This window comes from Lepisma saccharinum, chromosome 8 (genome assembly GCF_977018435.1).
Source record: "Lepisma saccharinum chromosome 8, izLepSacc3.1, whole genome shotgun sequence".
Taxonomy (NCBI): domain Eukaryota; kingdom Metazoa; phylum Arthropoda; class Insecta; order Zygentoma; family Lepismatidae; genus Lepisma; species Lepisma saccharinum.
The window spans coordinates 63901529-63917011 of record NC_139236.1 but is presented as its reverse complement, the minus strand read 5'-3'; the positions used below and the strand labels follow the sequence as shown (position 1 = coordinate 63917011).

Here is a 15483-nt window from a genome sequence, read left to right as displayed (position 1 = left end):
CTTACGAAGAAGCTCTTGTCTAGCAGTTGCCCATAAATTTGTTAGTCCAAAAATATTAATTTTATTGAAGGATTTAATTCATTAGACTACAGTGAATCAACAGGAAGTGTAATCATAGTGTGGCCAGGTTTTCAGTCTTTCAGTTCTTATTCAGGGACCTCATTGATCTAAAATTCCGGGAAATTCACGGAACTTGAGTGCTTTTTGGTGCCAATATTGGAAAATGAAAACAAGACTTCAATTTTCCTCCCGATTGGTTTCTTTTTTTGGGAGGGGGGATAATAAAAATGTTATTTTCTATAATTTTTCGTAATTTATTTTCAGCAAAACTTGAAAAGCAAAGTTGAAAACGTAACACTTATTTAATACGCATATTGATGTTTGAGCTCAATACTTGGAAAGCAAATCGACTCTTTTCATTGGAATGGAATAATTAAAATTGTTCCGTCTTGTCTTGGATTGTGCAAATGAAATACCTGGAAAATATTTTAATTTATTATATTTGGTCTAGGAATTAATTCGTGCGGTTGTTATGCACACATGGAATCTGTAGTTCAATCACAAAATACATAAATACCTTAAGAAAAATATTGTCCATCGCGAGCCACCACTTTCGCCCATCTGTCAGGCAAGTTACGGATTCCGTGGTGAAAGAAGTCCTCATCCTTTGAAGCGATCCAGTCAAAGACCCATTTTTCGATATCTTCTGAAGAAGTGAACTGGTGTCAAATCAAATCGTTATTCATGCAATCGAACAAGTAGTAGTCCGAAGGAGCAACGTCTGGTGAATACGGTGGGTGGGATAAAACTTCCCATCCAACATTTTCTAAATAGGTTTTGACCAGTTTTGCGACATGTGGGCGAGCGTTATCATGTTGAAAAATAAGTTTATTATGTCTGTTCTCCCATTCTGGTCGTTTCCTGGCCTGAGCTTGCTTCAAACGCATTAATTGTGGTCGATAACGTTCTCCATTAATAGTTTCACCCGGTTGCAGCAGCTCATAGTACACCACACCTTTCATATCCCACCATATGCACAGCATAACCTTTGCACAGTGAATATCTCGTTTCGGTTGTGATGGACCTGGTTCACCTGGCTTCACCCAGGCCTTTTTTCATTTCGGGTTCTCTTAATGGATCCACTTCTCATCGCCAGTAACAATGCGATGCAAAAACCCCTTTCTTTTTCTGTCTTTGAAGCAGCAATTCGGAAATGGTTTTTTGTCTTTCAACGTCTCTGTCTTTCAATTCATGTGGAACCCAATGTGACATCTTTTGAATCATTCCCATGGCTTTGAGGCATTTGGAAACTATGCTTCTGCAAGTTCTTCCTGCGTTTGACACGAATCCTGATCGAGCAATGCTCTCAATTCTTAGTCTTCAAATTTTTTTGGCTGTCAGGTCGCTCTTGGTCTTCCAGGCCGAAATCACCACTTCTAAACCGTGCAAACCACTTCTGACACGTTCGCTCAGCTAGCGCATGGTCACCATACACTTCCACCAAAATACGATGACTTTCGGTAGCACTTTTCTGCATGTTAAAGTAATGAAGCAGAACACCCCGCAAAAACACTTTATCTGGCACAAACTGTGCCATGTTCAGTTGACTACAAAATGCTGTTGTTGACACGTCAATCAACTGCCCTATACTACGAACGATGCGCGCTGACAGGAGTTTTCAACGCATGTGTGGCTACACGGAACTGTGGGACAATACGCTCGTTACGCCATCTCTTGTCCAGGCACACGAATTAATTCCTAGACCAAATATATTTACTAAATATATATGATACTGGGTCATTTTTTAGTTTTCGTAAAATTCGAGACAAGAAACATTACAATTCTAACACTAAACATCTTACTTAATACTTCATTATTGTAATTGATTCGGATTTGTTACTTACATTGGGGTTTATTAATTGCAATCCACGTGATATGCAATGAGATTAACAATAATAGGACCGAAGTATCTTCCCCTTGCACTGAAAAAACAAACTACCCATAGCGCAGTACATTTACCACAGAAGAAATGTTGTACTGTGAAGTTACAATGACAATTCTCATCTTATGCAAATACAGAGGAAGAACATACCCATAAAATATTAAACTAAGAATTTTTAACGTTTACCATACACGTGTTTTCTTTTATTTGATTTATCATAAGAATCCTTGCATTGTCTATCTGACATTAAAAATAATAAATATTCATGTATGCAGCCAGAACTCATTTGTAGGATAAAAGAAAGATTTATTTTCCAACTAAACTCAAATTACATTCTACACGAATTTAAATTACACACACACACAAAAAATGTAGAGGTTTCTACCTTTGCTTAGAACGATCAAACTCAACCCGTGTGCTTTGAGACTTCTTAGAGGATGGTATTTAATCAATATAGAAGGTAAAAGAGTATCTTACATGCTACTCAGTCAACAACGCATGTAAATGTTTTGTAATGAGCTGTCTATGACATGCTACTCAGTCAACAACGCATGTAAATGTTTTGTAATGAGCTGTCTATGTTAAACACGAATACCCAATTCCTAGCCTATTCTATACTATGCTTGACATAAGACATAAAACAAATCTTCCACAGCACAAGGCTTAATCACAAAACCAATCACCACTGAATTCATAAACATTCTGGGAATAGCATAAGAGAAATCACAGAAGCTTTAAAATTCTCCACAATGAACCTACATTTTGGTTCAGAAAGTAAAATATAGCCACACTAAATCGAAATGTACTTATAACAAAAACTCAGTCCTTGATCCACGGTGCGTTACCACAGGTTAGTCAATAGCGAACTTTGAGTATAGTGAAATGCATCACAATCTTCCACGAGAGTCTAAAATCTTTACAACAGCTTTATTAAAAGTTTCAAGTGCTTGAATATGTACGCCGTAACGCAGTACTACATAAAATGTAATAAACTTTATAATGTACATCACTTGAATTTATACAATCGTCTTATGAGTTAGCCTCTGATCATTGACTAATAGCAACTGTGACAGGGCAGATCCCATTAATTGTCCATTTTAGGGCTGTTAGTTTTGGTCCAAGCGGTTAGATGGCACTTCCGTCTCCAACGGAAATGTAGTATAGCAAGTTCCACATCCACCTAGTGATTTCCGTTGTTGGCCTGGCTTATGGGGCTGGGTTATCCTCATATATACAGTGTGTCCGAGAAAAAAATATACCAATAAAGAATTTAAATAACTCATCAATCGTTAACGATAGAAATGTCAAATAACGTTTATTTGGAAGAGGGAAGAAAGGAATTTTTTTTACCACCAGAAGGGAAAATATCGTAACATAATTAAGCTCATGCGCGGCTTTGTTCGTGAGTAGTCTGTACAATGGCGTCGTTTACTGTTCGTCAGAAAGTTGAGTGCTGCTTTTGGTTTGCAGAATTGAAGTCTCCTGTAACGGTACAAAGAAGATTCCGGCAACAATATGGACAGGAAGCACCAGAACGTCATTACATTGTTAAATGGCATAAACAATTGCTGGAAACAGGGTCTTTGTTGAGAAAGAAAGGTAGTGGTCGGAAGCCTGTGAGCGAGGATAAAGTGGTTGCAGTTCAGGAAGCTTTCCAGAGAAGCTCGCGTAAATCTGTGAGACGTGCTAGTTCTAAACTTCAAATTCCACGTTCTATTGTGCATGATATCGTACATAAAAGGTTAAGGCTTAGAGCCTACAAGTTACAGCTTGTTCAGAAACTAAAGTGCAGTGATAAACCCGCTAGATTTGATTATGCTAGTGAAGTGGTATCACGCATTGATGATGACAATGAATTCCTGACATGCGTAACATTTTCAGATGAAGCTACCTTCCACATTTCCGGAAAAGTGCATAGGCATAACTGTAGAATATGGGGTGAGCAGAATCCCCATGCAGTTATTGAACATGAATGCGACAGTCCAAAGTTGAATGTGTGGTGTGGTTTGACACGAGATTCCGTAATTGGGCCCTTTTTTTTTTGAGGAAGCTAGAGTTACAGGTGCAAGTTAGCTGCAAATGTTGCAACAGTATGCTGTACCTCGTATACCTCATGGGTACACGTTTCAGCAGGATGGGGCCCCCCCACATTATGCCCGTTGTGTTACTAACTTCCTTAATAACAATTTTGCTGGTAATTGGATTGGGAGGGGTGGACCCATTAAATGGCCACCATGGTCACCAGACTTGACTCCTTTGGGGTTATGTGAAGACTATGGTTTACCAAACACCTGTGCAAGACCTCAATGATCTCCGTGAAAGAATTATCGATGCATGTGGCTCCGTCACTCATCAAATGTTGAAGAACACTTGGATGGAGGTTGAGTACCGCCTTGATGTTTGTCGTGCCACCAAAGGAGCACACATTGAGATCTACTAAGGTGATTTTTTTTTCTTGTTCTTTGGTTAAAAAAAAATCTATGTTTTTCTCTTCCAAATAAACGTTATTTGACATTTCTATCGTTAACGATTGTTGAGTTATTTACATTCTTTATTGGTATATTTTTTCTCGGACACACTGTATTATCCTTGTTAACACTGTCACTAAAGTAAAATTTCTCCATGATACAAGTGGGTTTTGATGCTTTATGAAAACCTGGGCATGCCACAGATGAATATGAAGTTATGATGGGACACACAATAATACATCCGTTTCTGTCAAGGGTTTAAACCTGTAACCTCTGGTTTCATAGCACATAGCTCTATCTAGAAACTGGCAACTATTATGCAATTAGCAGTTATATTAATGCGGGACAATCCATGAGAAATTGGCATTTAGCCTAGATAATAATAAATCAATACAAATAATTATTATAATAGAACATAGTTTAATTCATTCATTTAGGTATACATTTTGTAGTCATGTGCTACTTTTAATAGAACAAGAGTTAACATTGTAACAATTATTTTCTACAAATAATTTCATATTGTTATGAATCTCTGTGGAGTTACTTTTGATGGGTCCTTGCAGTTATAAACCTACATACAAAATAAATACATAAACACATGCCTTTTTATATATATATCTTAAACAAGATCTCATAAAAAGCAAGGAGTCAACATTGAACTAGGCACATTGTCCTTGCTTATTTGTAAAGCTAAACATGATATGCATGCAATATCAGAAATAACACCTGTTTTTTATCTTCTCTGAATGCTGTAGTTTTACCCATCACATTTTAGTTCTGACTTACTGTACAAGTATAGGCCTTACAAATATTGACAGTCTGTTTATTACATTCATACGATATGAAAACATTCTAATTAAAAATTACTCAGTTTGCGAACGAATGGATATTCATTAACCCATCAAAAAACAGTACAAACATGATTATTTGACAATTGGGCAATGTAAAATTGGCCAACATGTTCCCTGGATCTGCTTTACAAAAATAATGAGTATAGGAAAAAATGGCCATCAAATATAAATGAAAAGTTGTGTGAAAACTGTGTTTCAATCAGGTTTTTTCACATTCTGTACTAATGCTCGACCAATGAACGTCTATTTGCTATTGAAGGAAAAGAGTAGCAACTTTCTGAAACTCACAATAGTTAAGACTGGTTTACTAAGGGAAAATTAAAAAAGTAACATAAATTTAAAAATTTCAAAAAATATATATAAAAACTTATGAACATTTCTTTGTATTTTAACATTAAACTATAAATAACACTTTGTAATGTAAAACAATTCTACACAGGCATATAATACACACACATGAAGTGGAATCTTGTTTTTTACGTTCCTGGATTCTGTGTTTTCTCACATTTAATTTTCCCAGTCCCAATGTAACAAAATGTTAGAAATCTTTCCTGGATTTTGCAATTTCTTGCATTTTAAAGTTCCTTGTGCTTCCTGAAAAACGTATTATTGAGGTTCCCCATGTCTATGGATGTGTACAAATAAATACACTGTGGAAAACAACTAAAATACCTAATTTTATGTATTAAAAAAGATATACTATACACTTTACTAGCACATAATACCTAGTGCTACCAATTCAATTTCAAGTCTTTGAAAAATAATACTGTAAGAATTGCTTAATCTGTAAGTACTAATTATAACTGACTAGAACTTTATGGACTTTGTAGTAATGATTACAATATTTTTACTTTAATATATATACATGTACCCACCTTAAATCGGATCATAGATATTTATATTTGAATTTTACATATTACATATTTGTAGCATAAATATGTATGCTTTACTGTGAAGAAAAACTAAATTTTCTCAACTAAACCATAGCTACTGGAATAAATTACAACTAAGGACCTAATGTTTCTTTAAATATTATTCTAGGGTGGTTGCGAAAGCCACGTAAGTCACAAACTGTGATTTTCTGTTGCTTTCATAAAGTCACGCTGAGTCAATATTAAATAAATAAAATAATATAAGTATAATTTTATATTGGGCATGTATAATGATTCTAAACAGTAATGATTGAACACGTATATCATTTCTATAATGTTTGCTTTTAAAAGAATAAACATATCTATACAGATTTTTAAAAGTTTTTTATACACAATGAAAATCCATAATAATATTAATTATATTCTCATTTTTGAAGGACATATGTATTGGTATTTAACCACAATTTAATCCCCCTATCTTCTGACATATGAATAATAAAATAAGGGAATTTCAATAAATAAAATTGAATAATTTTGTCATTTAATCTTGGATTTTGTGTTAAATTGATCCCTGTTTGACAGCTTTTGCACAAAACGTAAATTTCCAACTTTCTTATACAAATAAGCACTAAATCTACAGTAGATAAGGCTAGTTTAACTTGATTCTTTTCTATTGTTTTCTTTCACCTATTTTAACAGTAGTACACATAGTATTCTTACAAGAAACAAGTTTTATAATCCTTTACGGATTAGGCACTAAACTTGTGTTTGTTTATATGAAGTGAATTTTATCTGTGTTTGTGTTGTAAATTTAAACTTATAAAGTTCACTGTGCAAGAATGAATTAATATATTGCTATAAATATTTCCATAGGAGTAAGAGTTGCCAATATAAGAAAATAGGCTACTTAAGTTACCTGTGCCCATGTATCTATTAATAAAACTGATTTGTACAATATTATGGACGGAATTGAATCTTTTCTATATGAACCATTAATAAACTACTTTGGTTACATTGCAAAGCAGATCACTTCAGAGCTGTCGTATGATGTTACGCAGAAGGATGAACCAGCCTTGTTTAAGAATCTTCCTCCAACTAACATCGCATCCTTGACATTTGTAGCAAATTTGTGGGTCAACTAAAAATAAAAATATGTGCCATGAGTGTGTAAATACAAAACATTGATAAAACTACTATCTTCATGATGGTTGCGGTAAACGCGGTTTAAAATTACTTACGTGAAATTTAGAAGATTTCACACTTCCACATTGCACAATTTAATGGTTCAATCCTATTAATTTCGAAGATCCACTGTCTTCATTCACAAAAGAGTACGGCGTTTGAAGCTTTGCGGAAGTGCGAAATCTTCTAAATTTCACGTAAGTAACTACTATTTTGTTCACAGTTTGTATTACTCTCCAAATAAAATTAATTAACTTTAATATTAATTAGAAAAAAATGAAAATTTCTGTACAAGAATGTACTGAATTAAGAGTTTAAATTTGTTACAACATGAAATGACATTCCAATATTGTTATGGTTAATAAAATGTCAAATTTGATTTAGATTTTACACAAGTGTAACAAGACAATCCAATGTGATATTAAAAAACTTCTTACGTGATGTGCCGGCAACATTCTTGTTGAAAACAACTCAAAACACACAAACAGCATGATAGAGACAGTTTTAAAAGTTTATCCAAGCTTTTGACTCCATCTTGGAGCCATAATCGGGCCTGGTTGAGAGAGCAATGAAGACACGGCCGAGGTACCGATGACGTTGCTGCCGAAGAAGTCTTGTCTGCTCTGATGATGACTCTGAGATGGAGTCAAAAGCTTGGGCAAACTTTAAGTTTTCTCGTATCGTGCTGTTTATGTGTTTTTACAATAATCTAAGGTGTTATAAAAAACTATGAAATCCTTTGCAACATTTTAACACTAAACACAGGCCAAGGACAGATGCACCAAGTGTGGCAACCAATTTTTAAAGAAACTTATAAACAAACACAAAATAATATCAATATATACACAAATGACATGTGAGCCAGCCTGAAATCAAGAAGCACAAGTTTAGACAAAATTGACCGCGTTATATTTGTACCATTATAATAATTTATTAGAATGTTGATAAACAGCTTTCTGTGAATAGTGACAGTTGTGAAACCGATATGTGAATCACAACTTAATTATCTGGAATGAAGTATCTGAAAAGTAACAGTAATTGAGGTACTTTTTGAGCAAAGGAACTGTAACTTGGATAGTTTTAAAAAAGTAACTTTACAAACACTGTTGAACTTTAACCTAAAAGGATAGAAAAGATGTGAAATAGCCAAACTATAAGCATTTTAAAATTTTAAATCATTAGTTTTACTATATCAGTTGGTGATTAAATGGAAAACGTGGACCTGAGGATGTAAAGTTTGTTAAGTCCAAGTCATACTTACAGGGAAGCCATCTTTCTCAAGTTTCCAGACTTTAGCAAAGGAATCTTCAGCGACAGACAGCAGATAACCTTGTTCAGGAGCTACATCAATGGCAGTAATCCACCGTGCATGTGCTACAGCCTCTGCTATGATATGACAGTTTTTTGTATTGAACATCCTTATATGACCTGATCCATATCCGGCAATGAGAACATCGTCCCATATTTTCAGGCTAGTGCAAGCAAATCTGAAATGAGACAAAGGGATAAATATGTGTTGCACATGTGACTGACAATCCTATGGTAACAAACAAATCCATCATGTTATTATCCATAGGTAGAGGCACATATTTTTGGCAAATATAAGAGAAGTAAAATTTCGGTACAAAAACAGTCAAATTTCATGTTCAAAAGTGGTAAATAAAATAAACTTTTGCTGTTATAGTGGTGAAAAAGGTGTATATAAAATGACATTTTGGTTTTAAAAATGTGAATGTAATCCTAAATTTGATTTAAAAACTCCACTTATTACACAAGATAACCATATCCCTTCTAAATAGCAAATTTATGAAGTTACCAGAATATTAAATTTATCCAATTTTCCTTCTCAAATATTTACAGCAGAATTAATCAATTTTCCATGAATTGCATAACTCTCAGGATAATTCTGACTTCAGAAAGTGTTGCATCGGTAAATAAACTCTAAATTTCGTGTTTAAGGGTCTATTTTGCATTATTTTGTGACAAAACACACCTCTCAGAAACATGAAAAATTAACATTTCAATGTGTTATTTCAAATTTCGTGTTTTCATCAAAAATGAAATATGCATGCCTCTATCCATAGGTCAGCTACTAATTGATGAACTGATTATCTAATGCTATGTTGCTGTAGCATATTGGTTGGCCAGAGAAAGTACACAGGTTGTCAAATATGACAGCTGTGTCTATGTATGATGCATGTGAAATGTAACATGCAACCTGTGGAATTGAAGATACTGTTGTTTCTTGTCTCTGGGTGGAAAAGCATAACAGTGTTGCACAGAATCTGGTACAACAGAAGTTTAGTATGCATTATATTTGAAAAAAATACTGTATTGTGCTGGTATATAACTAAGGCTAATCTGGTACCACTTTGAACTGATCTTGAAAATTGTTAAATTAAACTTTGTTTCAAAAATATTAATATTAGTGGGTGAATATTCCACTCCAATTATAAGGATCAATTTACCAGAGTTTTGCTAGAAAATGTTAAAAAATTACATCAGAATGTGAAAAATGCATATTATGTAATTACAAAATACACTCTTTTTACATAATATTGGCACAAAATCAATTTAAACTTAGAATTTTGCATTACTTATCTACTCCGTGAAGTTTTGTACAGCATTTTTTGCAAACCCCATGAACAATCAAAATGCCATAAAAGTGTCGGCCAGTATAAGTACAATCCAATACCAATACATCCAATACCGATACATCGGCATTGGTATTGGCTCAGCCCTACATATAAGACTATACAGGGTGTATCATAAGTAATAGCGCAAACTGACACAATTGAAAGTACACGATAATAGAAGCAAGATAGTCTCAGTAAACATGGGTCTGCAAACGCAGTTTTCCAGATAATTGCAAATGTGTGGTTACAAGTTGCCACTGACTTCATTGTTTGTAAACATCGCCATAGTTGGTAAATTGCTAATAATGTGTGCGAATGTGTGGTTAAAGCCTTCACTGATTGCATTTTGTAAACACTGAGTGCTTTACTCCTTGCGTGGTCCAAGGTTTGCTCTTTCTTTACAAAACAGAACATTTCCAAGAGGTGGTGTTGTAATCAAACAGGATGGATACAATCAGTACACAGTCTAATCGTACTGCATAGTGAAAATGCAACCTTACAACAATGAAGAGTACATTTTACCAACTAGGAGACGTTTACAAACAATGAAGTCATTGGCATCTTGTAACCATACATTTGCAATTATCTCGAAAATGGCTCGTTTGCAGACCCACATTTACTGAGACTTTTTTGGTTCTATTATCGTGTACTTTCAACTGTGTCAGTTTGCGCTATTACTTATGATACACCCTGCATACAAGTTACATGTTTACTTCAAAATGGTAAATGGTACAACATACTGTGCTTCAATCCATTACTGTCCAGTTGACCTACATGTAGTGCACTAGCTAGGATTGAGTTTGGTCTGATGTTCCAAGAAAGCTGTCTGACCCAGCAAGCACAAACAAATTTCCTCTGGATAACCTTGAGGTGTACAATGTGGTCAGTGCAAGGTGCACTACATTGATAGTAGTGCAATTATCCAATTTCCCTTTATTATCGTTCAAAGAGTGTAAACTTTATTTTGGGACACCCTGTATAATGGCAGAATTGGCTAATAATTGTTATCATTAAAACTAAAGGAACCAATGTAACAAATGCACATATTAAAACTGCATTACCCAAAGCTTTCAATCACTCCCGTTTTTCTCAAATCTCCATTGATATGTTTCCAGAGGATGACAACCCCACTGTCGTCTGCAGATGCCACTGTTTCTTGTGTACATGTCAGTTCACTAACTGCATAATTGTGGGCTTTCTTGGAGTAGATCAGCTCTATATCTGAGGTGTCCGATGGTACGTAGAAAACAAGAATGGATCCTTGATGGCAACCTGTTAAAGTACAAAATAATACTATTATCATCAAGTTGACTTTTCAGGGCTGCACTTACAGGAAAGTATCATTGAGAGCTTTCATATACGGTCAAAAAGATTGTTTTAAACTAGGGCTGAAGCAATATCACTGAACCGATGCTTGAAAAATTGTAACGATTAAAAGTTGTTCAGTGAGTATTTCACTCCAATTCTACGCACTAATTTCTCAGAGTTTTACTTTAAAATTACATCAGAATTAGAAAATAGCTGTTACATAATCTCAAAATACAATTTTCTCACATGATATTGCTACAAAGCCAATGGACACTTAAAATTTTGCGTAACTTCCAGGATAATTACACTCGTCATTTTTGCGGGCCCCGCAAAGATCAAAATACTGAAAAGTATTGGCTGGTATCGGTAAATAGAATCCAGCCAATAGATATTGGCCGGCATCAGTATCAACCCAGTCCAATTTTGCTTGGGCTGGGACATACCTGCCATTTCTCATGTCTTCAATGTATCAGGTTCTATTGCATTTTCTATTGCCAATGATAATTTTTGGAATTAAAATAATCTTAATTACTGAATTTTTAATTTTTATTATTGTTTTCCAAATTTTACATTGTGAAAAATTTATATGATTACATTAATGACAATGTCAAGAATGAACGATGATGATGAAATGCAAAAATGGTAAAAAAAAAAAAAAAACCCTCTCTAATACCTAGTTTCCTACCTGTGCTACCACTGATTGTCTGAGAGTCAAAAATTTCTTGATTAAATAAATATGTATAAACCATGTACTGTACCCAATTATGGAACTATGTAGTGAAATTAATTTTTATTTTGAAATGTTGATATTGAGAAACAATAGAAAAAAGAAGCATACGCTATCACTACCAGAAAAAAAAGGAACCAGAATTCACAAATGATCCTATGCCTGTTATTAATTTGTGCAAATATTTGTCTTCAAGGACATAGGGCATCTCTCAAATTCTACCTACACACCTTTGAGATGCAAGCTTTGCTCCCACTTCTAATAGTCCAACTGAGCATTAAGAGGACACAATCACACGGTGTGTGATTTTTATTTTTAACATAATCTTCGTTAGCACTAACCCCCTTACACCATCGTTTCTCAACCTATGAGGTGCAACCCACTGCTGGGTTCCAAGGGTTCGTTTGGTGGGTCACGAAGTCAGGCTCGAAAAAGTATTTACTGTGTCTTAAAAACCTATTACATTTAAATTACTAAGATAAATTGTTTTAACCATTTAAATTCAACAAGTGTTGTATGTATTCTAAACTCTGCATTTCTGTTATTCGCACTCTACCATTGCACATTAGTTTGGTGAGGAAAAAAAAGTTTTCCATCTCTGCATGCACGTTTAATTAGACGTTAGATTAGAGTAAATTAGTCTTTCAACTTTCATACTTACTTTTCTAGAATGAAGTATGTGTAATTTATGTAAGCGAGCGTAAAAGAGGGCCTCTTAAAGTAATCGATGTTAGCAAACAATATGATTATAAACTGGGTGCACACCCCTACAAATAATTCTGCCAGTGCCCATGCTTATGGGTTCTGCAAAGTGTAATATCCTTCAAGGTGGGTCCCAGACTGAAAAAGGTTGAGAACCACTGCCTTATACTCTTACAGTTCCTTCTGAAATGCTACTGCAAAAAATTGCAAATAAATCAAATTGTTAATTTCCTTGTAAATCACAGCACAATACAGTCAAAATATAGCAACTTAAAGAAATAAACTTGTTCCCTATGCATTGAAATGTGTTACGAAGGCACACAGGGAGCGTGGAGGCAGGACTTACCAACACCAACATGGTTGCTCCCAATCTGAGCGATTCCTCTGGCAAATACTCCTACACCTTCTGATGAATCGAGGAAACCGTGTGAAAACACAATGCCAGACTGCTCATCATCAAAGATCTGGACACCAAATGTGGATGTCACCACAAATAGTGAATGCTTGCCTATTTTGCACCAAGTAACCTGAAAGATGGGATGTTCGCCTCAGAAGCGGCACATGAAGGATTCACTCAAGTTAATATTAAAAAGCATTTAAATGTGAATGAGCACAAAAAAGATGTATGTAACAGGTTATGTGTATCCATGTATACCCAACATTAGTTTTTTGGAAGTAACGAGCTACAAGTGAGAGTTACTTTCTTGGGTAACAGTAACTTTAACTCAGTTTTGTCAAGCAACAAGTAATGATTTTAACAGTAATGATATTGAACTATGTTCTAAATGGGATGACATTCTGGATTACTTTTAATTTTCTGGAATAGATAGTTTCTTCTTTAAACTCACAAGGCTATGACTTATGGCAGTCCAAACACATACATTGGTTTTGTCAAGTAAATCTGTTAATACAGCAAACTGTTCCTCTTTGAGAGGCAAAACCCATTGAGGTTCCTTGATTAAGGAGATGAACGAACCACGACTTCTGCTTCCACATGGAACATTCGCAATTTCATATTGGATCAGTTAGAATAATGGGTACTTTATCAGTATTGAAAATTGCAAATTCCATACTGATAACCAACACCACACCAGTTAACATGAAAATGGGAGAGAGACATTGATTTTAAGTCCAGTTTATGCACAGGAAGGCTAATTTGGACTGGACCTACAGTTTAAATTTGGATCCGAACCATTTGTGCCTCCAATGGGTATTGAACCCAGGATCTCTTGATTACAGGGTGAAGAGGTTACTATGCCATCAGGAAGGCCTCATGTAAAATAAAAAATAAAAAAAGGACATGTTAACTTAATGCATAAACCATTTGAATGACTTCTAAGGAAAAAGACAAACTAAAAATTTGAAGATTATTTTCTTTTTCAAATAATGCTAACTATGTTCTTACATTTTACTAGTGATAAACAGCATCTGAGAGAATAATATACTGAAAAATATATTGTCTAATACAGTGGAACCTCAATTATACATTTTCAGAGCATTGTGTCTCAAGAACTTTTGAAGGTGGAAAAAATTTACAACACACTTGTCTTATTGTCCAGTTAAATGTAAATGCATGAAAATATAAAGGCTGCGTCCGGAAATCCTACACCCTCGATTTCTACCACATTTCAAATATTTTTGTCCAAAATGAAGTTTCTTTTAAGGAAGAGTGTTTTGAACTACCGCGGAATGAAATTTTTTAGAGATCTACGTGCTACAAAACTTACATTTTTGTAATATTAAAATTCCTTACCTATGTAACGTCATTACGGTTTTTCAGGGCTTCCATCATGGACTCCTGTCACAGGCGCACGTTTTCTTCTTATGAATCAATTGTGGATTGTGAATGTTTACTTTCTTGGTACCTTCCTAATGTCTGAGTGAATTGTCGAAAAATAGTGTTGGGCATGTTCTAACATGCCTTGATTAATTGGATTGATTTGTTGTTTTAAGTCCACTTTATGCACAATAAGGCTAATCGGGACTGGACCTACAGTTTAAAGTGGGATCCGAATCACTATGTGCCTCCACCGGGAATCGAACCTGGGACCTCTTGATTACAAGGTGACGATGCTACCACTGTGCCATCGGGGAGGCCACCTAACATGCCTTGAAAGGGACTGTATAGAAAAAGGTGGGTAGCCAGAGCGGAGCGGGGCTGCGATAGCGGTAGGTCAATTACCCCAGTGGTGGAGCCCGGAATCAGTGGGCAATTTTTATGAAATTTTTTGTTTAGCCCTGAAAAAGCGACTGTTACATATCCATCGATACGGGTGCGGGTGGCTGCTACGAAACTGACATGGCCGCAAGTAGACTTCCACCTCGCAACTTTAACGGCTGTACAGTCGTACAATCGTAAATATTTGTTTCCACGCTCCAGAATTTTGTTTTTCACAATTTGCAACACACAGTCTTCCTATATATATAAAAAAAAATCACTACCGAAATCGAGGGTGTAGGATTTCAGGATGGACCCAATATAAAATCCAGGAACATAAAATAGTGATTCCACTGCACAGATATTAGTAGCACTATTGACACATGCAAATTGAAACAACTAACCTGAGTTACGGAAGCTGGGCACAAACTGGTTCTTCCCACACATGAGACCTGCTTGGACCTGAGTTCTGGATTTGACACAGGAACGATATTTATCTGGTCTCTGTGGATAACAGCAACATGAGTGGCTCCTCTCTCGCTTGTTAAAAAATTTACTGCCAAATTATTTGTAACAGCAGAAGCACTACCATCTAAAGTGAGTGTCCTCTCTCTTTCATACATCTATAAATAAACAA

At 35.2% G+C, this 15483-nt stretch overlaps 1 protein-coding gene across 2 annotated transcripts in view; it reads right to left on the bottom strand.

Annotated features, from left to right (window-relative positions):
* Positions 1-4657: 4657 nt before the first annotated feature.
* The window catches only part of LOC145991063 (WD repeat domain 54-like), a 35395-nt gene continuing 24569 nt past the window's right edge, over positions 4658-15483 (bottom strand). For both annotated transcript variants that reach the window (XM_083126778.1, XM_083126777.1), the window contains exons 2-6: positions 15251-15469; positions 13035-13215; positions 11013-11223; positions 8577-8802; positions 4658-7271 (exon numbers count right to left, since the gene is read on the bottom strand). In XM_083126778.1, coding sequence (XP_082982904.1) covers positions 7143-7271; positions 8577-8802; positions 11013-11223; positions 13035-13215; positions 15251-15469 — 966 coding nt within the window. In that variant the 3' untranslated portion in view covers positions 4658-7142. The remainder of the gene's footprint in view (positions 7272-8576; positions 8803-11012; positions 11224-13034; positions 13216-15250; positions 15470-15483) is intronic.